This window comes from Mesitornis unicolor, unplaced genomic scaffold (genome assembly GCF_000695765.1).
Source record: "Mesitornis unicolor isolate BGI_N332 unplaced genomic scaffold, ASM69576v1 scaffold21714, whole genome shotgun sequence".
Taxonomy (NCBI): domain Eukaryota; kingdom Metazoa; phylum Chordata; class Aves; order Mesitornithiformes; family Mesitornithidae; genus Mesitornis; species Mesitornis unicolor.
The window spans coordinates 1,619-28,980 of record NW_010181054.1 but is presented as its reverse complement, the minus strand read 5'-3'; the positions used below and the strand labels follow the sequence as shown (position 1 = coordinate 28,980).

The following is a 27,362-nucleotide window of genomic DNA, read 5'->3' as shown; positions in this document are numbered from 1 at the left end:
AAGAGCGTGGAGTGCACAAAGCTGTGACAGCAGCACAGGTCGCTGTAGGTCTGATCAGAAGGAAGTCGTGGGTGCTTTGTTTGCCTGTGTGATGTGAAGTTGCTGGTTTTAGTGCACTCGGTGGATCAGTTTCTACCTTACAGCATTGAACCAATGCTGGCAGCCTATGTGCTCCTCATTCCACCTTCTGCTAAGGAGATGCTGCTGAAGAGGTCAGAAGTTGCACGTTAAGAGGTAGAAATTAGGTGCATCTTAGTACTGCTGACACAGGCTCAGGAATATGTCATATCCTCACAGTTCAGTGTAAAGTATCTGTATCTTAGAATAACACAAAAGTTTTGTCTTAAGTTTCACATCCTAGTGTAACAGAAGAGAGGTAAGATTTAGCTTGAGTCATCTCTGAGATCAGCTTTGCCACCTGTTCTTTATAAACCTTTGGAGAGGTGGAGACCGTGGTTGAAGTCGTCCCTTCGCTCCTTCAGGAGAGCTGTCCTTTGTGAGGCAGAAGGTGCATTTGGCTGGGTTTTGCTCTCTGCAGCTCTGCCCTCCATAAAGCTTTTGTGGAGAAAGTGTGGTTTGTGAGACTTGAACAGTGCACGGAGCCAGGAGTACATCCCAGGAGGTGCTGTGACAGACTTTCCTTGCATTGCTGTGGTCTCTGAAGAGCTTTCTGTTACCCTGTCCCTGCACGAGAATAATACCAACCTTTCACATGTGCATACCGTGGTTTAGTGCTTCCCTTGGAGGTAACACTGCAGAGCTGTCTTTACTAGGAACTGTTTGCCAGGGAAGGGCTGGGCAGAGATGACAGTGAAGTTCTGGTGTGCAGTAGGGCCCTCAGATCTTTGCCTCCCAAATCTTCACAGCTTGGCTTGAGTCAGACAGACTTATTGGGCAGTGACTGATCCTCTGGCACTGAATCAGCTGCTGCAGTTCTTGTACTTACATACCATTGTTTTCTTTTGGCTGCATGTACCTGGATGTGAAGATCAACTTAGAGTACCAGTAAAAATGTACCTCTAAAGAGCAGATATTCTTACGGACTATTTAAGGATAAATATTTAACATCTCTCTGGCAGAGCTGTCAAATTCACCCCCAGGACCGTACCACCAGGAGCCCTATGTTTGCAAGGCAGAGGAGCGCTTTAAATCACCGCCTATTCTTCCTCCCCACCTGCTGCAGGTCATCCTGAATAAGGACACAGGCATTTCTGTGAGTACATTGGTTCGCTTTGCTGAGTCATGGCTTTGAGGATGTGAAAATCTGGGTACAGACAGAGGACAGGCAAGGAACAACCTTAGAGCAGTTGCCATGTTGGTAAATTCCTTTTGACAGATGTCCGAATAGATCCATCTGAAGTGAATTTATTTTTCTGCTTGACTCTATTCAAAATTAAAAAGAAAACGAGGTTGCTATTTCAGAAACCATAATCTTCCCACTGCAACGCTATTAAAATGTCAGAAGCACGTAAGAAATAATTGAGGTCTGTTTCACGAGCGCGGTGAGGATGCAGAGGGTTTCACCCTGGAGGGATCTTGGGTTGTTCTGAAACTTGGTCTGCATTTGTGGATGGCCCCAGCGTAAGCAGCAGTGTGGGGTAGCTGAGGGCACGGCAAGTTACAGACGCTGTTTGTCACCCGTCAGCTGTGATGAGTCAACTGTGAGTTCTGTTATTTTCACGCTGTCTCACTGTCTCTTTTTTCCCAGTGCGATCCTGCTCTGCTCCCTGAACCCAACCATGTCATGCTGAACCACCTCTATGCACTTTCTATCAAGGTGAGGTGCCAGGGCGCGTTCTTCGCACTTGCAGCTTTTAAATAACCGTGTTTCTAACTCGCTTTCCGTCTCCTGTAGGATGGAGTGATGGTGCTCAGTGCTACACATCGTTACAAGAAGAAGTATGTGACTACTTTGCTGTACAAGCCAATATGAACATCGCAGTCGTTTGTGACCAATTGTTCTGGGCCAGCGCAGTCTCAGAAAAAACAACTCTTCTCTTAACCAAATGTACTCCTGCTCTGTGCTGTAGCGAACGGACTCTCATTTCCTAGTGTTTCTGAGACTTCCAAGTTCTGTATTTGCCTTATTTTCCCAGTCCCACCTTGGAAGTTCTTGGAGATGGCAGCTTTGTGGCAACTAGACAGATGGCAGAGGTGTCGGTGCCCATTGTCAGCTCAGTTAAAATCCCACCAATCTAAATGAAAAACGTGAGGGCGGCAAGGATTAAAGGCGTTGAGCAGTGAGGCAGACTGTAAGGAATCAACAAGCCAGCCCAAAGTCTGGAAAGTTCAGGATTCATTTGGAATGCTGCTTGAGCTCAGCACTCAGCAAAATCACGCCCATTACTGCTTTCACAACTCATCAAACACGTAATTGTTTCAGTAGCAAGTTCCAAACTTGCGTGGCTGGAGTAAGACGTGTGAATATCGATGACTGTTTTGTAGCAGCCTTTTCTAGGCAAGTCAGCAACACAATCACCAACTTGCTCATTTCCACTTTACGGTAGACTGGGGTGCACTGTTTCCACTGTGAATAGCTCTGTAGTTTTCTCTTCGTGAGAACTGAAGTAGAACTTTCCCCCTGTGGAACTTCGAGTCAAGACAGTTTGTTTTTCCTGGCTGGATTTTTCTGTAAATCAGAGATGGGTCTTGCAGTAATCTGCTGTTTGAAACCAAATTCCCTTGCTGTCACTGATAAGGACTTCCTTAAGCCGAGGTAGGTAGCTGTAAGGAAATGGATGTATTCAATTTAGGGATTAGTTCTTCAGTAACAGCTGAAGGTGGCCGTGAGTCACCTGTAGCGTAGTGGCCAAACTTGCCCCCTGGTGTAGGCGGTTGCAGCGAGCTGGACAGGGCAGCAATGCATCCTCCTGTGCCCCAGGCTGGAGCTGGGCCTCCGCTCCGGCTTGCAGCGTTGACCGTGGGTATGAAATCCCTGGTGCTTCTGCAGCCAGCGCTGGGGGGTCTCTGCCACTTTCTGTTCTGTCTCTGTTTTCCAAGTGGTTATAGTAGCACTGGGTTGCCTGTACTCGCTACTCGCAGCCTATTTTATCCAAAAAAAAATCGCAACGTGAATGCAAAACTGCCTGCCAGCGTGCCTCGGGCCTGAGGAGGAACCAGCTCCAGAGGGGACCTGCTGGGCCCTTCCCACTGCCTGTGTTTTGGTGCCAGTGACTGTGCCAATGACCAGTCCCTCTCCTGTGGGGAACAGCACATTGCACACCAGCGAGGAGTTGGAGTGGGGACAGAAGCTGCAGCAGCCAGGGTTCAGTGGGACCAGCCACAGCGGGAGGGTGGTTTGTGCCATCCCCGGGTCTGCTCGCTGTCCTGGTTGCAATATCCCAAGTAGCTCAGTAGAGCTGGGGCTAGTGCAATGGTTTTCTTTGAAAACTCTTTCTTCATTCTGTGCTATGGATAGTATTTGGTATTCTGAAATACGGAATTGCTTTTGTTTTCAGCCTCTTCGAAACAAATAAAACATTTTTGAGAAGAGGGGTTGCCTTGCCTTGTCATTACCTTGCCCGACTTTGGTAACCTCAGCTTCCTTGAGTTGCTGTTTGTTTGTAACCTGTGATTGCCTGAGTGCAGTTTTATGCCTTGGTGAATCATACAAGCTTTTCATTCATAGATGCAGCTTGAAACACTTTGCCCACTCATGGTTAATGGGTAAAGGAGCTGAGGGAGGTGTAAGTGTGTGTGGAGTAAAGTTTACAGGGAGTCCAGTTGCTTACAGGCTCCAGCAATCAGTTCCTTAGGTCTGAAAACCTTGCTATTGCCCTGCTCTGTGTTCCAGCTGCTCTTCAAGCTGACTTTTTGTCCAAGCCTCCTCCTTGGCAGGAGAGGTTGCAGGTTGGCTTGTGATGGCACAGGTACAGCGGGTATGGAGGGGGATTAGACTGGGCAAGGGGACAGCCTGGCCGCTCTGTGATGTGTATTAACAGCAGAAGTTGCTGACCTGTGTGGTCAGGGAAGGCCGTGGGAGGAGCGATCAGCGCTAGCGCCTGCAGAGCAGCGCACACCGTGTGCTCTGCTGGGGGGTGAGCTCAGGTTCCTGGTTGTTTTTAGGACAATAAAACCCAAGATGCATCAAAAGCAGAAACAGAAGAGCAGGTTCAAACAGTTCCAGGTCACCAATGTAACAGGACTGCCTTTTGTTGTGGATAAACTCGGTCAAAAACACCTGGAAGTTTAAATGCAGCAGTATCTGCTGGTGGAGCAGTGTGTGACCACAGCCAGTCTTTGTCAGCTCCCTGCTGTAGAGAAAACTGAAGCTTAAATAGCAGTCTCTCCTTCCATAGCAGAGGTAGGCCAGGTCCCCACGACTGCTCTAGTGCACTAAAGCAGCATGGTGGGGTCTCTGGTGGCGTGCTCTGCTGCTGGTGGAAAAGGGCTCCTGGTTACCTGAGCTGCTGCAAACTGAACAGGCCTGGGGGCCTGGAGGAGCTGTGGGGAGGCACCTGGCTGTGCTCCTGGCTTTGCTTGGCGTGTTATGGCCGTGGGGTCATTGGTTCTTGCTAGGCTTTGAGATTGATTGATTTTTAATTACATGTGCATGGCTCATTCTAGGCTTTTTCATCGGTACAGTGGAATAGATCCAACTATTGTATAGAAAGGTTGTGTGTTTGGTTTTTGTTTGGTGTGTGGTTTGGTTTTTTTTGGGGGGAGGGGGGTTGGTTTTGTTTTGGTTTTTCCCAGTTTGTAGCCTTTAGCTGTCCCTCAGCTGGCACAGAGCACTTGGTGCAGGGTGTGCAGCCAGCACCACTCCCTGTTCCAGCCCCAAAGCAGCTTTGTCTGCCTCCGAACCCCAGGTGTGGGCCCAGACTGTGCCCAGCCAGGGCCTGCAGCAGTGGTTACCGGAACAGGGGGGCAGGTGCCAAGGTCTGCTGGTCCCCGGCTCCTGCGGCCTCCTCCAGCATCTCCCAGGAGCCACAACCTTCTCCAGGTCCTTTCTCTTTTAGCAGGGCAGGATGCTGGTGGAGGAGGAGGGGGGCTGGTGGGGTTTCTTTGCTGTGGCGTGGGTTTGGGGGCCAGAAGGGTCCTTTATTTTCATTTATGTCTTTTGCTAGGTTGTTTTCCGCTCGCCCAGTGAATGAATTGGATTATTCGCCCCGTGTTCCCTTACTGTACTGGGATGAATCAAATCCCTCCAAAGGCAAAAGCTGGATCAAGAGTTGGATTTGTTAGCTCACTTACATTGCCCACCCACATCTCAGGCTGTGCCGTGCTGTTTATTCTTGGCTGTTGCTAGGAGAGCACAATTTTTTGGAGGTAGATGCAGAGGCTTGTTACAGTCGTTTTTTGGGACTCTCGAGTAAGCCGGTACCTTCTGTGTACAAGAGCTCCCTGCCCTCCCCAACCCCCTAACACTCAGCACGGCGTGCGGTGGTCAAGCTGACAGGGGATTGATGCAGGGTTCTTGGTAATCAAAAGGCTCAGTAAATAAATGTTTGTTTTACTCCACCAGTTTCTGGATTATTTTAGTTTTGTTACAATTCTGATCATGCATCATAGGACTGCAACAATGAGCTTTAAATAAGTATTCTTTGTGCACAGTAAAATAGAAATAAATGAACATTGAACAAGTTAGCATTTCATCAGATACATCAGAGAGTAGGCACAATAGATAAATCAAGCAGCTTGGATGTTATGTAGAGCATTTTCATGAAGAATGTCATGTAGACCAAAATGTAAGAGGAGCTATTAGTAACCCGCCCACACCCCCTCCAACCAGCCCTTCACTGGGGTAAGGGGGTGGGCATGTGCACAAAACCAAAAACACTGAGCAGTAGGAGGACAAATTAAGTTACTGTAGGCAGCAGTGTGAATATTAAAAACCTCTTCCTGTGAAAGAATACTTCAGACCCTGTAAAAACTGGTTCAGTTAAAAATAGATGTATTTACATTTAAGTCTGATCTAGCAAGTTTTCCCAGCAGGTGTAAGTTAAGATGTACAGTAACGCTGCAGGTTGTACTCAATCTGACTCGGGTTGTGAATGTTTTTTTTCTTTAAAGTTGCAGCTATTAGGCCTTAAAGCACCAGCGGTGGGATGAGTGAATGTCTTCATTGGCTCTGCTACTGCTACGCTGCTGGGATGAATCCCAAACCTGTCGTTAGATCACACTATCCTTAACTAAGATGGTTTTATTTCCAGCTGAAGATGCGTGGGTCATTTCCCAGGGCGAGATTGTTTTCCCAGATACTCACACGTGTCTCACCTCTACCCCTCTCACCAGTGAAATACTCGAGGGCAGAACTGAGCTGTAGGTGTTTGCAGCTGGCTGCTGCTCTAGTGAACTACTTGGACAAATGCACCTGGTTTAGTTCATATGATCATGCCTTGTTCTTGTGAAGCCACTTACGCTACTTGTTCAGGGAATCACAGCTATTGAGATGCTAAATATCGCCAGGGTGAGCTCTTTGGGAAGCTTTGACGCCTATGGACTACACAGCCTGCAATGCTGGGGGCAATGGTAGGAGGGCCGAGAGTTACTCTAGAGAGAAGGAAGCGGTCATTTCACCATGCCAGTCAAGATAGTTATTTGTTTTATTTGGTTATTGTTTAACAACAAAGTTCAATACTTTCCAGGTGGAGCGTTGAACTGTCCCTCGGGTTCCCTCCCTTGTCAATAATAAAAAGGTAATGAAGAAAAATCCTGTACGTTTAGAGACCTAAAACCTCATTGATGCTAACAAGCTTCAATTGCAATTTAATGTTACAATATTTCTTCATGGGAGCGAGGAGGACGAAGCCGAGGCCCCTCCAGTGTCTGAAGATGGCTGTCCACAACCACCATTAAAACAAAAAGCTAGTGTTGAAAAACGCACAGTTTACAATAAAAAAGTAGAAACCAATTCATTTCCCTTTTGTTACGAATATAAAGTTTCTTGTAAATATGTACAGTCCTTTGAGCTATTTCTATAGCAGGAAGCATTTCACGAACAAGACACAAGATATACACTTTCAGGACTCAACAAGCCCGTTTCTGAGGTCTTGAAGATCTTCCATGAGATGCAAAGATTGAAAGACTGATCTCGGTGACCTTTCAAAATATTCAGACCAGGAGACAAAAACCATCAGCAAGTTTCCTGCCAAATCATCTGATCTAAACCAACCCAACAGACAAGAGAACGGAATACAATATTCATGAAACTCGCCAAAGGACACTGACAAGGCAATTGAATTTTTAGGGGTTTCTAGAACAGGTTAGCACAGGCTTGCAAGGGACTAGCAGAAGTTTAAGAGTGGCCAAGGGAAGATTGGATGCAGTTTTGCTCTTTCCAGTCGTAAAGAACATGGTTGTTCATTTAGAATGGTGCTATTGCAGACTGAATGGTCAAAACCTGCTTTGAAAATCATTTGCTCTCCGCTTCATGTTCACAGCAAAAGAGAATAGGAAGCAATAAATGGCTCGAGGTTAGATACGCAGAAGCGAAGGCGAAGGCGTGTTCAGTAACTGCTAAAGCTGTTCACTGTGAGTATCCTCTTGTGCCGTGACCCTTGGTTCTTATTGTACGACAAGTTACAGGTCACGGGAGAGCCAGCCCTGGGCTGCTCTCCTCTGGGGCCTCGAGACTGTCAGGACCACGGTGTCGCTTCTGAACGGGCCACGCTCAGTGCTGAGAGGAGAACACAAGTGTGACTGTAATTCTTGTCATAGAATAAGGCTTGTTAACTCTTCGTTGCCAAATTTCCAGAGTAATTAACAGTTATTTTGCAGCGTAATCTAAAGGTTTCAGTTAATTTACAAGTGAGGTACAATACACTACTCAGCAAAGCAACCTAAAAGGAGAGAGCAGCCAGTGATGGTGCAGCAGCATGCAGTGAACTGTCATGCAGAAGACCTGGATAAAGTCTTACACCCCAGTAGCTTATAGGTAACGCACTTTGTCTCAGGGCCGGGCACACGGGATCGCTTAAAGCAGGGTTCTTCCCTCCCCATCAGAGCTGCTCTAGAGCAATTTTCTTGAGAACAAAATAACTTTCAGAAGTGGCAGGTGAACAGACTAATCAGAAGGAATTTTTCTTGTGTTCTGTAGAGAATATCCAATCCCACCTTCTATTGAAAGACTCACTCACCTTGGCCCTTCTGTTTCCAGGCCATCAGCATTCCCAGCACATCTCAGAACTACGCTCAGTTATCTGGTAAGTGGTGCTAACCACACTAAAGACCTGGGGTGGGACTCTAGTCCCATTTTAATTTCCTTGATGAACTACTAGGGACTAAAGTGAATACAAAAAGTTCATGAACTGCTTGAAAGAGTAACAGTAGTACAAAGTGCAAAAACAGGAGTGCAGGAAAGTGCAGAGAAATTAACTGAGATGCGAACAATCTTCAAAAGCATCACGCCTCCCGATGCGGAGCTAGCTTTGGCCCAGCAATGCTGTTTCGGTAACTGGGCAGGAGACGTATGGAGTGCATATACTCAGTACATTTCCTTTGTTTTCCTGCAGGTCAAGATGAGTAACTTTGTCTAGCTGAGACTTACACTGAAGACTGGTCCCAGACCTGGCAGGGAAATAAGATGACAGTTTTAAGTCACAGGTATTATTCTGACACAGGCACAGGTGCCAGCAGCAGTACATCACCTAACTCCTGCTGCTACTGCTGAGCCAGTGCTGCGTGCTTCTAGGTGACACACTTCTTAAAGCACCGACAAAGGCAGTACTAGCAGCATTGCTCTGAACACAGCAGGCTCCCACGTTCCTTTCTCCAGACATTGTCCCCCTTCGAGTCCTCAATAACTTCGTTTCTGTTGGTAAATGCACCTTTGCTTTCACATCTGGAGGACTTTAGCCCATTCCAGTCACACAGCTTTTGCAGTGACAGGACTATTACAAAGGAAGGTGATCACAGGGTGAGTGAGTTACAGTGTTTTTGTTCTGCTTTAATAGGAGTTGGGGGGCGGGGGGAGGATTATATTTGATTTGCTCTCGTACTTTACAGTACCATCAGCCCTTCTGCAGCCCATGCCTTTTCCTAAGAACAGGAGAGTTGTCTGGGCCCCGAACTTACCTTATTGACTTGAGCAAGAGGAGTTCTGGCACCACTCACAGGCATTCGGCCTCGGCTGCTCTCGTCGAACAGTCTGCCAGGGGACCTTTCTCTGCGGGTGCTCAGAAGCCGGCCTGGAGATTTCTCCCTCTCCAGTGGTCGCCCAGGTGACTTGTCCCTCCGCAGCTCCGTCCTTCCCTCGCGGTACCGATGTGGTGTGCTTGGTTCTCGAGGGTGGCTTGGACCTTCCGGTGGTCCTGGGCTTGATGCTACCCGCTTGGTTATGTGCTCGTTGTATGTGGGCGGACCTCTCTTGTTAGGGCTGCTGTCATTCAAAAATAATGGACGCGAACAGCTGAGCGACAAAAACCTCACGTTACATTTTCTTTCAGCCAAAAAATGTAACTTTCCCCAGACACCCAGCAGTGTTCAGGTGAAAAAGCACCAGACCTCCCTGAGCCAAGGCGAAAAGTCCAAAGATATTTTCATTGCTGACTACCTGGTACATGAGCGACACTAATAAAGTGCCTTCATGAATTGCTATGCAATGGGTCTCAAACGTACTCGTTTTCATAGATTGAAGCAGTAGACTTTTCCATATAAAAGTACACTAGAACTTGATATAGGCCTTTTCCCACACAAAATGTTCAGTAGCTCCAGGTTAGGATGAGCTACAAGCCTCAATCTCAGTTTCCAATGCACAGTGGCACTATGAAGACTCCGGTATTTATTCACCTGTCTGAGGTATCACTGTTTGCTGAACAGAACAGGATCACATCACAGCTCCCCAGCCTGCTCATTATTTAAGAGGAAGGGGCTCTTGCTTTAGCAACTGTTACAACCAATCGATGTTTAGTGTCACATCGACAGCATCTAAACTCACCAAGCTTTGAGCCACAGCTGTATCACACCATAAAAGTAAACCAGCTGAAGATCACAAAGCATTTGTGGAGGAGATTACCCACATATTCCCGCAAAGTTCATGTTTCTTTGCCTTCTGGATTTTAAAACATCAGTGACTCCACTGTTCCAGCATTACAACAACTGGCTAATGCCAGCATCTGTCTCTCAGAATGGAACAAGGGCATCCAAAATTTAGGGGGAAAAAGCCATCTGGAGCAAATTTTGCTTACGAGATGCACAAGGACCGTAACAGACAGGCTCCATCATACCTGCGTGTAGCAGAAGATCCTCTGTGGTGCTGCTCATTGTTGGTCTCCTTCACTAGATTCCCCTTACAGCAAATCACCCTTAATTTGTCCTGGTAGGAGGAGGCCAAGTAGATAGCGCCCGATGAAATTGCAGGCCCTAGATACCGTGGGTTTGGTATCTCCAAGTGGGCTCGTGCAGGAGTTCTGAGTAAAATTGCAGGAAAAAGCCTTTATGATGACAACACTGTACCTTTTTTGGGGGAGTACACATATTCTTGCAGTACAGGATGTTCAAAGTAATGACAAGAGCACAACTTACCCCAGAGAAGCTCGTGCCTGAATCTCAATGACTTCAAGGGAATTGAAATGGGTCACAAACAGATAGGGCTCCCTGTAGGCTGAAGGAGCATCACAGAGGGAGGAAAGAAAACCACAGAATTCTCTGTTAAAAAACTTCTAAAAAGCATCAGTGAGCACAGCAGAGCCTCACAGACCCTTGGGAAAACTAAGGGAATATATTTTCTGCAATAAGACATAGACACTATTACTAAATAAGGAGATGCAAGCTTAAAGAATTGTTGCTTTGAAACTATCTGCATCTCAAGAATTTGACTAACCAAAGTATCACGAAAAAGGCATTGACAGCAGACTATTAACTGAACCAAGTCCCATTAGGCAGTGCAGAAGGCCTGAGGGAACCACACTGACATTAGCTACTCCTGATTATTCCAGAGGCTTCCAAGCATCATTAAAAATTCCACTCTCCAGTTAGGCACATTAAAGAAAGAACTTAGGTTTAGTTTTCCCTTCAGCAGGTCCACCACTTGGATTTAGAATGACCTTAAATCACGGGAAAATCTCCTTAGTTTCTGGGAGAACTGGGAGAGGGAAGAGGGAGCGGAAGCGCCGAGTGAAGAGTACCTGTCCCACAGGGATGCTTCCTGGTTTCAGTGATTTCCATAATGCAAGTGAATGTCCCTCAACACCTACCAAAAGCCAAGGGCAAGCGATTCCATTTCAGGTCATCTGTCCTACTGCGTCTTCCATAGGAATCCACAAAGACACCAAACTCTGCCAAGAAAAGTAGTGTCATGTCATGAGCATGTATCTCAACTTTATTCATTTATTTTTGAAGGGACGAAGGCCCTGGGCTTTTTAGCAGGGGCAGGGGCTTACTAACTTGCAAGTCCTAGAGTGCCATGAATTACTTTAATTGACATTGAACTGGCTGGATGTAGGAGTATTTTCAGTACCAAAAAATACTGCAATTCTAGGTGCCTCTACACCAATTAGGGCAAGGATATCATTTAATCTACACTTGTGAAGACTGCGAGACTCCAACTGTTTCTCACCCAAGATTACTGCTAGTGGGCTTTTGAAGACTTGGTGCATTTCCATGACACCATCCTAGAGGGCCAACAAGAGCAGCTATATGAAAAAATAACACTCTCTTATTTCATCATGAGGAGATTAAAAAGTCTCATCTGTCTGAACGGAATCCAGTCAAGAATGCCACAGTCTGAAAACCCCTTAACACTTTATCAGGAGAATCAAACACCTGTTTGCAGTTAACATCAACTGCACCCCCTTCCCTTTAGGCACAGGAGCCCATGCCTGGCAACTGATCCAGACAGAGCCAGAAGCAAGCTGACCAAAAGCATCTCAGCAATGTTATTTTAGTGCAAATGCCCTGAACACCAGCCACGACTCTGCCAGAGGCTTTTAGACTCACAGGCTTCTACAAATACTCATTACCAGGTACTAGAAAGGCAAAACTCTGTTCAGCTTTCCTTTACAATGGTACTTAGGTACCTTCTTGGCAGTTCACGGACCAGAGAGCAGGTGTAGTGCAACAACTGCACAACCATACAGCGCTTACCATGGAAACACAGCAGATACTCCTCCCTCTGCCCCGTTGGGTTCACTTGGATGATGCTGACTGGAAAACTGTTGGTGGAAGCAGCAAACACAGCAGAGGCCAAAGTGTGGTCATTTTTATCCAGAAACTCTGCAAAGACAGTGGAGAAAACCAGCTTGATCAGCACCAACTCTTTTTCCCCACCAAATGAATCTGTGGAGCCACTTGGGGTGTTCCTCAGGAAACATCTCCTACCCTCCAGCGTATACTGCTTCATCTCAATTTCATAGAACTTGTTGGTTCCAATGATGATGCTGTAAGAGGTCAAATGGATGCAGCTGCAAGGCTCAGAGGTTTCGATCTCCTGGAAAAGAGGAAAGTATGGGCCAGTATTAGTTCCCTAGAACAGTTTACAGATTCTGCTTATTCTGGAAGATTATATATTGCCACATGTATCATTATAAAAGGGAAGATGGCAACCTAAAAGTCACTACAGTCTCTCAAAAGCATATGGAAAAGTACTCTTGCTAGAAAAAAGAAGTTTTGTCTTGTTGGAAGTGATACTTGCTTGAATACAGACTTGCATATCAACTCAACTCCAGGTGCTAACCCCAGTAAGAGCCTCTTCCTTTTGGAAGAATACACTATTCGAGAAGGTCTTCTGCTCTGCAGCTCAGTTTACTGGAGCAGCAGGGAGTTGCTCCCTATTTACAACAGGTCAGAGCCACGCCAGTGCCTGCACATCTGAGCAGTGTCTGGAGATGAGGTAAGACCAGTTAGGGTTGAATACCAAACTTAGCACTAGGAAGTCTCTCCGTCTAAACTGCCCCAGGTCCAGAGTAGCTGTGCTGGAACAACCACTTCCTAGCCTGGAAGTCACCGGGAATCAAGGCAGCTGCTAAAAAGGCAGACAGAAGATCCTAAGACAACTGCAGCGGGACTGACCCCAGTGAAGTCCCAAACTCTTCATAACCCACAGAGCAGAACTTGTGTCAGCAGGCACGTCCGTCACCGTGTCCATCACAGCAGATGGAATCAGCTCCCTAAAGCATCTCTGCTGTTATCACCTAAGAAATTAGCTTGCTTGATCCTTAAGCAAAAAGAAGACAAACCTACACAATCTTCCTTCCTTTTGTACAACATGACACAGATGTGTTGTTCACCAAGATCTGCACTGCGACTGAACAGCTAGGATAGCTCTGCAGGGTAGCCTGACACAACACAGATCCTCAGATCTCCTGAGGACAAGATTCCTTGCATAATTCCTAGTTTATCTGGAAATCTAGTTGGCAGAACAGAAGAGTATATTCTGGGCTTGCTGCCACCTTGTTAGGATCTAAATTCAGTTGTCTGGATTAGTGAAGATAAGGAAAACCTGCCTTCCAAAACACGCCTTTGCATGTTTTGCATGAAAGCCCTTGTTAAGAAGGCACTTGGCACTGTGGAGCTGAATGGCAGCACGAGCAGAGGACAGTGACTGTACATCTGCAGGGTGTCCTGCCGGCTGCTGCTCCATTGTAAGCAAGAGTTGGTATCAGCTACAGTGCTTTTAGACGTTCCAGCTCTGCTGCCATCCACATTGTTTATGCCAAGATCTCCTCCACGAAACGTGTCTTTACTTTCAAGGAGGCCAGCATCTGAATGACTGTGCCGACTCCACCTCCATACAGCAGTGCCAGTGTAGCACTCAGTGGGGATAAAAGCATCAGTCAAGCTGTAAATTGCCTTCAAAGGAACCTGCAGAAGCTCACAGGGGTATGTTGTCTGACCTGAACATCCCTTAATTTGCAAATTGGAGAGGAGATGAGTTTCTGGATACCAGCCCATTTTAAGGCAGGCAGTGTTTAAACTCTCTGTTCTGAGGAGAGATCCCTAATATTTTGGGTTTTTTTTGAGGTGTGTACGAGCATATCAAATTTATTTGACAATTCACTGGACTTGTCTTCAAGACAATCTGCCTGCAGTTGGCTGGCTGAAGAAGAGCTGTGGTAGTTCTGCTTTTCGTACCCACGCGTGGCCGAAGGAGGCAGTACGCACACCAGTACCGTACAGTGCTGGTGCTGCAGGGTTACATACAGGGGAGGTGTGTACACAGCCACACAAGATCCACACCGTACTGCCTTGTTTGCTGCCCAGGAGAAAGTACACGTACATCTGGGTGAGCATGGGAAACAGCTGCCTGTCCTGTGAGCCAGTAACACCAAATACCCTTTGGCTTTCACTGGTACAGTAAACTAATTCAGATACCCATTGCTTCCTTAGGCACAAAGGAGAGAGAGGGGTTTGTTATGGGTTTCTCCAAAGACCACAGAAGTGAGGGAAGACTGCTGGAGAACTAAGAAGAAAGTATTTTTTTGGTAAACAAGCAAGGGTATGATTACAGCTGAGTCCAGTATCTCAAAAAAATCACAGTTCTGTTCTGTAGCTCTCCAAATATGCCAGCTCTTATTAAAGGAAATTGCTGCCTACTCCTATTTTAGTCAGCGCACGTTGCAATTTGTTATCATTTTAGCTGGCAAACAAATGTTCTTATGCATGGAAAAAGGTTTAAGATGTTTGCTCCAAAGCAATACGTGAGTTACCTTAGCTACTGAAGGGAATTACTAAGCTTACCTTTCTGATACAGAACTTGCTCAAGCTCTCATTGTATCGCAGAACCACCACTTTATTGGGCATGGCTGCACAGATACAAAGACCATTCTCAACCTGTAAGGAAGATGACAAGCATAGTTCAGGATGGTAATACAGAGTAAATTCTAATGCTGAGCTTGTGAAACGGATCTGAGTACCTCTTCCCACAGAAAGAGCTTTGCAGAGATAAGCACGTACATTTTTAATACGGTAGTTGTTGTGAATTAGTAAAATAATTAAAAGTCTCCTCGCATTCTCAAAAGTGAACGTGAATTTGAACTGCTTCTATGATTTCTTTTATACTTGAAAGAAGTTAATAAAAAATTTGAAGGTTTTCCACAAAAAATGTCACATTAAAATGGATAAGAAATTCAAATAGGTCAGGTCTAAATTGTAAACCCTGCAACTGTTATCTTAAACAACACTTTGAAATGAACGGTGTTCAGTTTGTGATCCAAGTAGTCTGAAGAAGTAATTGTTAATGAGAACTTTTGCTGTGGCTAAGTGTTCCGTACTAAAACTGGGAGTTAATGTAAATATCAAGCGTTATCAGGTGACGCAAACATCTAAGTAAATTTGCTGGCCTGGAAGCTGTTACATGACATTCAAGAGCAAACAGTGGATGGAATTCACTAATTACAAATCTCAAAATTGAAGTCAGCTGTGAGGAGGCAGTTATACTACGCTGTGCTGTACTTCTTCTTATGTAGCAGTTTAGGCTGTACCATCATGTCATCTTGACTGAGTTTATTCATACTAGTTGATCCTCCATGCTGTCTCCAGCTCCTTTCTTCAGCCCCTATACTCTTTGTATTTGAAGAAAGATTTAAAATGAGAATATAGACCTTGGATTTGTTGCCAGTGAAATATAGATGTTGATTTCATTAATATTAAAGTCAGTGCAGTCAAAAGGGTGCTCTGGAGGTTACGAGGGTGCTGTACCCTACCTTGCCAGCAGCAAAAAGGTGACATCCTTTGACAGCCTCAAAGACATTTGGTGAGACGTCGGGCTGGGCTGGGAGGTGAGACTGGGCTAGAGATTGCTTCACTTTCTTTACATCAACAAGACACAGAGCCCTTTCTTCTCCTGGAAACAAAAACGGTTACATTTTGTCAAGGGAAATCTCCCTATTCTCTACAGAAGTCTGTGCTGTTACCTAAGCAGCAGCTTATCATCACAGGCTGTTACTGTGGTAACAGTCACCAGGTACCACGTAGAATTCATTCCATATTATTTCTATTGAAAGTGAAACAGAAAACTTACAAAAACCCATCCACACAACAGGCAGTAAATCCACTGGGAGAAAACCATTCTCTCTGTGGGTTATTAGTGTTGCTACGGTCTGGTAGATCACAACAGTGGGCTCATTAGGACACTATTCAAAATTAGGCAGGAAGTTTTATTTTACCCTGCAGAACTTTTTAAAGCACCAGGCGCTTTAGCCTCTCTGTGCCAACAGAGCTGGCAATGGATTACTGAGAAGTGCCCTAATAAATTGCATTATAGACCAAGCCCGATTCCCCTCAGAAGTCTAGCAACACCGTAACATAGCCTTCTCCTAATTTTGTGTGAGGCTTTATTTTTCCAATTGCTTTTCTTCCTCTACTACCCTGAAACAAATAAAGCACAGACAGCTTAAATCTTTACAAGGGGGAAAATTCAGAACAAACAGAACAAGAGAGAGAATTTGTTTTTCATTCCCTACAAAATGTCAGATAGACACTTGATAATTTGGGCTTTCAGATGAAGATACGCCCTAACGTTCAGCATGCCTACATCAGTGTAGGAAGGATTATCTCTGGAAAACCACAGATGGAGAGATTAAAGACAGTGTTCCTTTCGTAAGGGAATCTTAAATCATGAAAGAAGTAGCAATTTTGTTACATGGATTAGTGTTTAGAGCAAGAGAGGTTAGGAGCTGTTGGCCCTAGGCCACAGCGGTCACATCATAGCCCTCAAACTGTTAATTACATTGAAAAGAAAGGTTATGTAGTGATTGGGAAGAGATGCTCACTGATCAGCTCAACCCTTTAAACTGAACTTAAAATAATGACTAAACCCTAAGCTGGAAATGTTTTGTCTCTGGTTCCTCACTCCCCCAGCTTTGAAAACTGAAAGATCACTTTCATGTGAAGGTTTACCTGAGCCTTCATTCACATATTCATTTGCAAGAAAACCTCAGACAACACTGCGTTAACCACAGTTATTGATTCCTGCCAATATACTGATAAAAAAATGAAAAAAGCCTGTAAACGGACCTGAAGGAAAACCTGGCCCTTTGGCACTGTAGTACTCCTAGCAGTGCAGAGCAACCACCACACATTTACTGCAGGACAAATGGTAACACATGGCCCTCTACCTGCTATCATGAGTAGCTTCTCCAGATCCTTGATGAGGTGAATTTGGAAGACAGCACCCATTCCTGGGATGTGCGTTAAGGAATTCTTCAGTACATTCAGAGCATAGAGACCTTCTTCTGCACCCACCAGTACCACCTGCAGTGACAACAGGAGGAAAACAAAAGCAGCACTACATGAGGAGAACAAGGAGTGCTCCCGGAGCAAACCTGACAATGCTGTTTACCAGTGAAGAGAAAACACAAGCCAACAAACAAGTCTATAATTGCACGTGTTGCCATTAAGATACCATTTCCATGAATGAAATACCCAATACTCAAAAAGGCCCAACTGAACATTGTCGTTACCTGGTCACTGAAGGGCATTGTGCAATTTATATCCAAACGGTCTTCACCCTCCAGCTTCAGCAGAGAGTTTCCCAGCAATTTCTGCAAATGACAAATGTGGGTTTTTTGGTTGAGTTAATCTTTCTCTCTTTCTCTATTAATATTTTAACAATGTAAGATCATCATTTCAGACAGGTAAAAAGCCTAGCACAGATTTCTTTATCTCAGAAAGCTGAAAAGCGCATGGATACCACCTACAGAAGAATTAGTAAACTTTTCTCTACCTGAAATACAGCCAGGCAAACCGATCAGAATGAAACTAAACTCAGACAGAACCTATTGTTGTCTCTATTCTTTCTGTTTCCCCCAACATCCTGCAATGGAGCAGTAACATCTTCCTAAAAGGAGGACTAAAAAACGTCCAAATGTAGGTACGAGCATGTACTTTTCTCAGAGACAAAAGGAATGCTAGCTTCAGAAAAGAGAAGATTTCCTGCTGGTCAGACATTCTCTACCTCCAGAGCTGACATTCTGCTATGCGATGCCATAGAAGCAAGTCTTCCTTTATCAGAATATAGAGAGTTATGAGTGCAACACTGATGAAAAAGGCTATCCAAAACCAAAACAAATCTTTTTAACCTCTTATCCTTCTCAGGAATAAAACTTAAACTAAGAACATACACAGAACCCCTCCTTCCCAAGAAACAGAAAAACTGACTCGTAAGAATAGGAGAGGGAGCTTCTTCCTTGCTTCTCTCTCTTTCTTTCAAGGTTTGCTCATTCCATGTGGTACATTATGAGAGTGGATTTAAACCATGCCCTAACTGCTCTTTCTTCCTTTTCTGTTTGCTGGAATTACAGAGATATAACTTTGAGATCCTCTTACTACACTCCCCAGGTCTAAAGAAGGGTGTTATAATGTAAAGAGTCAAGTCTCACAATGAACTAATTTCCTGGTACTCATATTGTACACCATAAGGCAGAAGTAGTAACTTACCTTCAGTTAAACCTCAGCATGTCAAATACCGAAAAATTATTTTTCAAAACTCTGCTCCCTCCCAGAATATTTTATGATTAAATGAAACTTTTATACTCACAGCATCAGCCTCAGCTTTTTCTCTGGAAACTCTCCCACCTGCCACTACTGATTCCAGTGCTGTGACCCAGCGCTGTTTGTCAGGGAAGCTGGGTGCTAACAGGTAGAGTGTTCTACCAGGCCAGCAAGTGGTGTGTGGATGAGACTCCAATTTTAGGATATATGGCACATCTGAGATGTTATATAGATAGAATAAGACTTAGATTAGTTTTTGGAATATTGTCAGTGGACTTAAAATCAACACCTTTCAGCCTCATTGGAGAGAAGTTGTATTTATCATGACGTGTTACCATGGCAATTTATACATAGGTTTCTCCTTTACAGGTCCTGCACACGCTATCTACTTAAAGCTCAATATTAGCTGAACGTATGCAATCCATACATACAATGCTGCCTCTACTAAATAAAAATTATTTCTTGCCTTTTGATTAAAAGAGAAAGAAACACCATTGTGGAAAAAAAAAGTACAAAACCAGCCACTTGACTAAAGTTTTCCCTGTACTGTTCAAGAAAAATCTGTAAAAATTGGTTATGGAAACCTTTGTTTTTAACAATCTGTATCCTTTAATGTTAAAGTCAAGACATACATAATCTTTTCATCAGTTCTATTCAATACATACAAATCAAAACAACAACATTTTTTCATAGTAAGCGACTGTACACACCCCACAGTATTTCTAAGTTAATGAATTTCTGGTTAGAGCACAATGGTGGCATGAATTATGACACTTCACACTTGATAGAGAGCGCTGAGAGAAGAAATTTAAATAAACCGAGTGCTTTTAAGGATTTTACAAAACTCTTAAAATTTACTTCCATTTGGCTTGATGATTATATTATTCACAGTTCAACTACTCCGACAGAAACAACCACCCATGTGTAACTAAATCTAGACGACTGACCTATTCATCTAACTCAGATAGAGGTAACCTCAAAATTACACAGTTACAGAGTGAAAGTTAAACGGAGAAAATTCTGTTCAGCCACACAGAATGCCAACTGATGGCAAGCCAGATGAAATCCATTTCACCTCATCTACATAAGATTCTCACCTGTCTTTGCTGTATTGGTAAGTTCAGAGGCTCCTACAGCTCCATGAACAGTTACATCGCCATCAGGAAGGCAGAGCTCAAATTCCTCCAGGGGCCTCTGTCCAGCTGCAGGGAGAGTGGGGAGACAGGTTAAGAAAGAAGAACAAATAAGTAAGTAGCAAGAAAATAATTGCGAGAGCACAATGAAGCGGATACACACTGCATTATTGTGACATACCAGCTAGTCAAACTGTTAAGGATCTAGAAAAACAACTTTGCCTTATTACAAAAAAAATTAGCTAGATTAGGTATAGCCACAGCAAACAGTAACAATTCTTGAAGCCTCACAACTCACCAAACAATACCTGAAGATTAAAAAAAATGTTCTTCTTAGAAATGCTAAGTTACCTTCTCTCGCTTCTGCATCATAAATGAGCACTTTCGTTCCCTCCAGGACAATATACTTCCTGTCCCAGCCCTGTTGCCCGCGTTTATTATTCCTGAAGAAAATAAGCACAAAGCCATGTTGGATTTTCTGCTTGGATTCTGAATAAAACAAGCATGCAACTCCTAGAAACACAAATTACAGTGATAATAAATAACTGTAATGGGCACATACTGAATATCACATTCTAAGAGCCAGAATAATACTGGGAACTGTTCCAAATGTTTCAGCACCTGATACGGCACCAAGATTCATGTTTATACCTTGGCACTTTCATCCATCCCTCAAGACGTAGACTGCTGCTTGGCTCCTTCAGCTGCAGACCAGGAGAATTCATTTTATCCCGGCAGAATGCTTCAGAGAAGTGCGTGGCATATTCTGCTGGCAGTCCACAAGTAGCTGGCAAGCAAGTTGAGCATTTTGGGTGACACATCACCTGGCATTCTGACAAAAGGACAGAGGAAAAACTTCTGTTAAATGACAAAAAAATCATGACACAGCTGTCTCAACTTCTAATGTACAAACTCAGCTTTTCCAAGAATCTCCTTCTACTCTAAAGCATCAAATGTTTTCTAACGTAGGATGTTTGCACCAACTAGTTTCCAAGTCCTCATACTTGGTCCTTTCTTCAGCTTTCACTGAAAATCTGTTGTAGATTGTTGATGCCTTTTCATTCTACCGCCCAGTTACACTGTGGTCACGCACACACTCTGCGCTTACCAAGACATTTAGATGCTTGCCGTCCAAAGTGCACAGTATCAAGACACACCGCACATTTTGTTGCTCTCATATTTAGCCCCACGTTAAAACGATGTGGAATATTATGATGCATTCGCTCTTTCAGGCGTCGGCTGTACTCTGGAAGGGACAATATTTATTATCAGGATGAAAACTGTGATAGGGATGAAAATTATATTAGGTTATGGCCTTTTAAGGCCAAGGGAATAAAAAGTGACTTCATATTGCTGTCAAAGCCCCCCTGAACATAGACACTGCTTTCCTTTGCAATATGCAAATCTTAAGCTACATTAACACCTCAGTAATTACCTTATACAGATGCATAAAATGTGCTGCTTGAGAACAGACTGTATAACTGAAATGGCTGATGTTTGGTGTAGCAAGATTGTGTCGATCAAACCACCTAAATTTCAAGCCTCCAGTCTGCTCCAATTCTTGTGCTAAACTAATCTCTCAATTTTGCTCATAGCTATCAAACCCTTCACCACCTATACTGTTGTAATCAATACGCAGCAGGCTTGCTTCATGCAGCCCTCATGCTAACCATCAGTGCCAGCAGATCTTAAAGCAGACCTAAAACCCCTGTGAGTGGATCTATATGAACAGAGCTTACTGTTCAAGGCATGGTCTTTCACTGATAAACACGATTCTCTTCCCTGCCCATGATCTGCCTTCGGGACATGTTCCCACATCAACATTACCCATCTTCACAGCACCCTGTGCCTCTCCAGCTCTCTGTGATGGCTGGACAAGTTTGTGGGCTCTGGATTTTTCCAGCTGGAGGTTTAAAGGCTGGAGGCTTTAGGTCAGAGTCTTGGAGTTCAACATTCACTCTGGAATCCTTTCATTTTTTCTGATGATCCTCACCTCTCCATTCTCCACGATATCAAAGGGTATCCCCTTTTTCTAGTTAATAGGATACCAATATCATCTTTGACCTGGTATCTTCTTTTATGCCTAGCCAAAGTCTTTTCCCTTTACTAAAAGGTCTTGATAGAATCTTTCTGCTCAGCAGAACAAATCTGAAGTTTAGGTAAGTAAAAACATTAACTGCTAAGGGAACAGCCATAAATCCTTTTGATCACAGAAAATGACACCAAGAACCTACCCTCTGGCGTGGAGGATTCCTTCCTGCGACTGGAGGGCGGGGCTAGCAAACTGATCGGAGTGGGCTGATGCTCCGGTGAGCGGACTATGGCAGACATGATGATCTGCTGCCTGGCTGTGGCTGGAGTGGATGGATGAGGGTGGTCTGATATTTTCCGATGAGCAGCTATAGACGAGATAAATGCCACTGAATAACATAACCAATATGAAACACTAGTTCACAGCAGTGGTTCTGTGCAACCGTTCAGCGGTTACAACTCACAGAAAAATGTGTACCCCTACTGCATCTTCACAGCAGTAGATAAGAATTAAACACCGTATGTTACTGCTATAGTGGCACACAATTAAAGGCACATTTTCAGATGAAAAACGTGCGTCTCCTTCCAGATTCACCTTTTCTGTTAACCCCTACCTTCTTCACGAGCAGATCTGAGTTCAATGCGTGTTTTCTGTAGAGCCTCCTCCAGCTCAGCAGAACGAGCCTTCTCCTTCTCCAGTGCCACTTTCAGCTCATTGTATTGCAGGGGAACCTGTGTGGGTAAAGAAGGGTCCTCTTTCCGCCGACTAAACAGGCCCTAGCAACAGAAACACACAGACAACTCCTAACTCCTAGTAAAAGATGGCTTAAACTAGGCAAAGTGAAACTGCTAGTGGCAGTCCGGCCAGAGGGCCTAATGGTAATTCTGACAAGCGTAAGGATGGATTTTTAGTTCATATTGGCACTGGAGAGAAAATGTTGAGATATGGATTAATTTAAAGAGGGACGTACATTACCTGTTAGCACTCACACCTTGAGTTTCCGAAAGCATCTAAACAGAGGATCTCAAAATACGTGGTTAAAATGAAGTTAATTAATTCAAAATGACAGAATGGCTTATGACAAAGACGTGACGCAAGTCACATCATCTGACTAATCGATCCTATGCTGTAACTACAAGACAACCACTCTAGATACACAGTGTTCATACACACATACAGACTTACCATTAAAAAAATAAATTATGGTTAAAATGTCCTATTCCTACAGCCTCACTGAAGTGTAGCTACTGAGTTGTAACCCAAGTATTGTAGGCATAACAGAACTGGAAAAGCCACAAAGAACACATTCTGCCTAGTAAAGTTTGTGTTCAGTGACTCCAAATGCTCTTAAATGAGGACACATTTGTGTTACACAAAGAAAGATAAACAGAATATTATGAATACACAGCACATAACTAATCACAAAGCCATCATTTAATTCCATGCCTCTCAAACCTTTTTCACCCACCTTTTTCTTTTTCGCTGGTTGGTCCATCTTCGCCTGCAGGAAATCGATGAGTTTGGTTTGCTGAGAAATAGTGCCCTCCATTTTCACTTTTTCATGGGAATAGAGAACCTGTGAACCACACACATACATAAGAAATTTCATCTTAATAGAAAAACAGGTAACTCAATAGCAGAACAGAGCTAAAAAACAGTATAAGGAAAATGTCACACAGGAACAGTAGATCACATCTTTTAGGATGGGGAGCACAGAGTCCTGCCCACTGTTTCATCGCCCTCACCTGAATGTTTTCCAGCTGATATTCCAGGTCACTTCTTTCAGTCTTCAGAAGATCTGCTCGATCTAGAGCCTCTTGCAGACCTTGAGTTAGGCGGAAGATGTGATTCTTTTGCAGATCCATTTGCTGCTGCAGCTTTGCCTGCTGTTAGCAGGAAAACAAAGGCCAGTGTTTTGGTTGGGTTGCTTGCTTGTTTTCAAATAAAAGGTATGAAATGTTATCACTCCTTGTAAAATAAGCATCATTGTGGAACTTAAAAGTAAACAGATAGTTCTTTAAAAGCTGGAAAACTACAATATTCTAGAAGTTTTCCTTCCTTTCAGAACACATTGATTGAACAAGCACTTCTATGTAGTGTATCTGTATTCACTTATAGCAGCACCATTTCTTTCAACTGCATGTTCAAGTTATTTGCTTTTATAAGCATTTAAAAAATAGTAATTGTTAATAAGACTGCACACACAGGAAAAATTTCTCGATGCCATTTTCTCAAGCTCTCTCTAAAATCACCAGAAACCATCTCAGTATCTCGTTATTGAAAAAAAAAAAATCTTTCCTATAAACCAGGATAAACCCCTTCCTCTGTAGTCATATACGGAAAAGATGTCCAATTGCTTTCATCTTTGTCTCCAACTAACAACAGGAAAGGGCACATGATAAACTACTTCCAATTCTTTCAGGCTTTATACTGTCTCGATGAGGACGTCCTCGAGCATGAAAACCATTAATGCTCATATATTATGAAGCAAGAGCCAGAAATCTTTCACTGTGATGCATAATGGAGTTCTCAGCTCTGGGATAACTTGTCAGTACCCCAAGTACCAAAAGGCCCTAACTACTACTACTGCCCTTCCCCCAAAATCTCCCCTCACTACCCCAGGGCTGGCTGCCTGCATTCTCACTGATATGGTGCAGGTGGGTAACCCTGGATCAGACTTCTGGGAACCACGCGAAATTATGAAAAAATAGCTGTGAGAAGCCTCACCTGTGGCCTTCACACATCAGCTTCAGAGCTGTTTTTAAGCCACGGTCCTTGCACTTGGTTTGGTCAGAACTATGCTGTAAGAATGCTGTGCCTGGGCACCGACCTTGCCCTGCAGACAAGAGCCTAGGATGGGCCTCATAACTACAGGCCTCTGTAATGATGACTGGACACTGGCAGAACCTGATCACCTTCACCAAACCTGCTCTGCACTTCTTGTTCAGCTGCTGTGGGACCGTGCCTACTGGCTGCAAGGTCCCTATCCTTGCCTGACTTGCTGTCACCCTCGGCTCCCAGCTCATCTTCCTTTGACGAGTCTTTTAACTGCTCCCTGACACGGCCACACACTTTGCAAAGTTTTAAGTAAAACCAAAACCTCCAACTTTATTAACCTCCCCACTTATATAGAAGAAGGATGGACATGTAACACTACTAATTGCACAACTTTTCTCCCTCAAGGGGTGGAACCCTCTTCTGAAGTTATAACATGAAATTCTGAAGTTACCTCCTCCAGAAGCCTCTGCTTGAGCTCCCTTTCTGTCTCAAGCTTCTGTTGCAAGCTGCGTGCATTCATTTCCAACATAGCATGCTTCTTCTCCAGGTCATTGAGCTAGGCAGGTAGGGTAGATGGTCAGAATAACACTGAACACTAATAAATATAGCGTTCCACAATCTTAAAATCCAACTTCACGAAGCACACACTAAAAAATGATACAATTATCCTTTACTTTCTATAAGTAAGGAAACTTCTTCCTTACTAAGCAAGGAAACTTTACTTACTATAAGGAGGAAAACCAACCAAACAACATTTTGGTATGCCATTGCTCAGATGCAGATATCATATTATCGAAGGACTTCACTGTACATTCCAGGCATCAGAGGCTGCTTTCTGCTTTAGTCTTTTGAAAAAGGAAATCTGAAGTCCTTGGCTTGAAGGTAGAATTCTATTCTATGACCTCCAGTCTTTTTAATTTGCTCTAACATCTTGGAAGAGCTGCTCAAAACCGTATTTCTGCCAGTAATACCTCTACAAAAGTATCTCATCTAATTATGAAAGTCTAGGGTTGAAAGTTACTTACCTTATCAGAAAGGCTCTCAGCTTTGAGTTTTTGTTCCTTTAGTGCTTGCTGGAGGGCTAGAATCTCTGCCTTGTGTTCTTTGACAGCCAGTTCTACCACCTGGCGAGATTCAGTAATACGCTGATCTGCTCTCACTCTGTATTAAAATGGAAAATAATGTTACCTAACTCCTTTCTAGGCTTGACCTCTTCCTAACATGCAGTGGCATCAATAACTCTTTCAGGGGTTTGCCTCAAATTCAAGATGTTACTTTATAAAGCCAGACTGTTTGCTGCAACACTTTTATATTATATAACCCTGTCCCTGCTAGAAATACAGCCTGAACATTGCAAGACCCCATAGGAACAGTTAGAAGCAAAGACCAATTTTCCATATAATAAAGTAGAAGAAAATAAATCAGGACATTTGATAAATTAGTGATAAATACCACTCCCTGTGAATCGCTCACTTGCGAAGAAACAAAAGGAACAATATCACTGGTGAATGACTATTAACTAATAAACCATTTTTAGAACTACCTCACAAGAATTTATATTTAGTTCCAACTCCCATATCCTACTCTAAATATAATTTTTATACTAGCTTCTATAGAGCATTTTCATAAAAGTTAATAAAAGGAGGAGGAGGGGGGAGAGACCTGCTCTGCTTCTCAGTATCCAGCATCCTCTGCAACTCCCTAACTCGACATTCAAACTGGGACTTCTCATCCCCTAGAACGTTTCTCCATGCTTCCCACTGACGCTCTTTCTCCAGGAGTTCATCATTCAGGGCCTCCAAGTCCATTACTTGCTCTTCCAGCATTGTACATGTTGTCTTCAAGGCCTCCATAGTCTAAAAATAAATCCTCCTATCAATTCTCACATCCCACATCAAGCGTGCACTTTAAGCTTCAGCCTTACCATTTAAATTACAGTACATGCAAATTGGCAGCAAACATAAGCTGGTAAATCACAACCCATTTATTTCAAGGCTTCCATACATTCACTTGTGATTGCCGTTAATGTCAGTTCCACCTCATCAGGAAAATGTCGAAATTTCCAGGGTCACAAAATTAAAATGAAGAATTCTAAGTTACAGAATCTTCAGAGCGCAAAATTTCTTTCAAAAATTGCATAAAAATGCAATGGGAAATACCAAAAAATTTCCATTCACTCAACTGCTCTGGGAAAGGAAGGATTAAACGATAAATGGTTTAAGCCCCTGGAAGCATATTCATTCCTTAGAAGTTTCCAGATTTAAAAGCATGTTGTGCCTTTCAGATCATCAGCTTGCTATCCCGAAGAGCCTGATCCAGACGTATAAAGCCTTACTTGTTTCTGACTGGTAAGCTGCATTTCTCTCTCGGTGATCTCCCGACGGAGATGGTCAACTTCACTTCGCAGCTGGACAACCTCATCACTGGCCCCAGTGGCCTCATCAAGTTGTTTGGACAGGAAGAAATTCTGGTTGTTCAGTTCTGCGTTGTCTTCACTGAGCTGGTTCAGCTGCTCCTCCAAATCCGTAATCACCTGGAAAGAAAAAGAAATTGAATTACATGGCAGTGAGTACAGGTTTTCTGAAAAAGTGTTTTCTCACAGAAGCATTTATTGCAAAGCAGGGATACAACCCAGCTTTTAAATCTTTTCAAATTTAAATAAAAGCAATAATGTAATGGTAGATTTTATGCATGAGTGTACTTCAATTAGGAACAGAGATTTGTTTCTTACAGAAAATAACTTTTTTTTTCTTTTTAGTATAAATATGCTGAAATGCAATTCAGAGAACTCTCACATCTAAAGCCCTGGATGTGGAGTCGGGCTCTGGTTGTATTCTTAGCTCTGCTGCTGACTTACAGTGTGCCTTTGCCAAAGCACTTTACCTTTTTTGCCTCGATTTCCCCTTAAGTGAAATGAGGCTAATACCTCCCACAGAGGCTTTTGAAGCACGACATTTAAGAAAACTGAACAAGAGGTGCAATGAAGGCAGTACAGTCTGACCTATCTGCCTCGCAATCATTTCTCTTACTGTATGTCACACTGGATGTAA

General features: G+C 43.7%; 2 protein-coding genes across 2 annotated transcripts in view; one reads left to right on the top strand and one right to left on the bottom strand.

The window, feature by feature from the left end:
• Positions 1–2,093, top strand: part of PRKAB1 (protein kinase, AMP-activated, beta 1 non-catalytic subunit) — a gene marked incomplete at its 5' end in the record, with an annotated part of 5,156 nt that extends 3,063 nt beyond the window's left edge. The window contains 3 exons of the mRNA XM_010183303.1: positions 1,080–1,213; positions 1,709–1,777; positions 1,856–2,093. Of these exons, the coding sequence (XP_010181605.1) occupies positions 1,080–1,213; positions 1,709–1,777; positions 1,856–1,933 (281 nt within the window). The remainder of the gene's footprint in view (positions 1–1,079; positions 1,214–1,708; positions 1,778–1,855) is intronic.
• A 6,353-nt stretch (positions 2,094–8,446) lies between these two features.
• Positions 8,447–26,845, bottom strand: CIT (citron rho-interacting serine/threonine kinase; the record flags this gene model as incomplete). Its single annotated transcript, XM_010183302.1, has 24 exons — positions 8,447–8,508; positions 9,016–9,319; positions 10,167–10,349; positions 10,465–10,543; positions 11,136–11,216; positions 12,025–12,153; positions 12,259–12,367; positions 14,617–14,709; positions 15,582–15,721; positions 16,995–17,130; positions 17,340–17,420; positions 18,416–18,585; positions 19,467–19,571; positions 19,854–19,945; positions 20,154–20,334; positions 20,611–20,748; positions 21,737–21,901; positions 22,148–22,310; positions 23,003–23,110; positions 23,280–23,420; positions 24,764–24,868; positions 25,338–25,473; positions 25,975–26,168; positions 26,648–26,845. Coding segments are annotated over 24 exons (3,255 nt in total), but the record flags the coding sequence as incomplete, so codon positions are not given.
• Between the last annotated feature and the right edge of the window lie 517 nt (positions 26,846–27,362).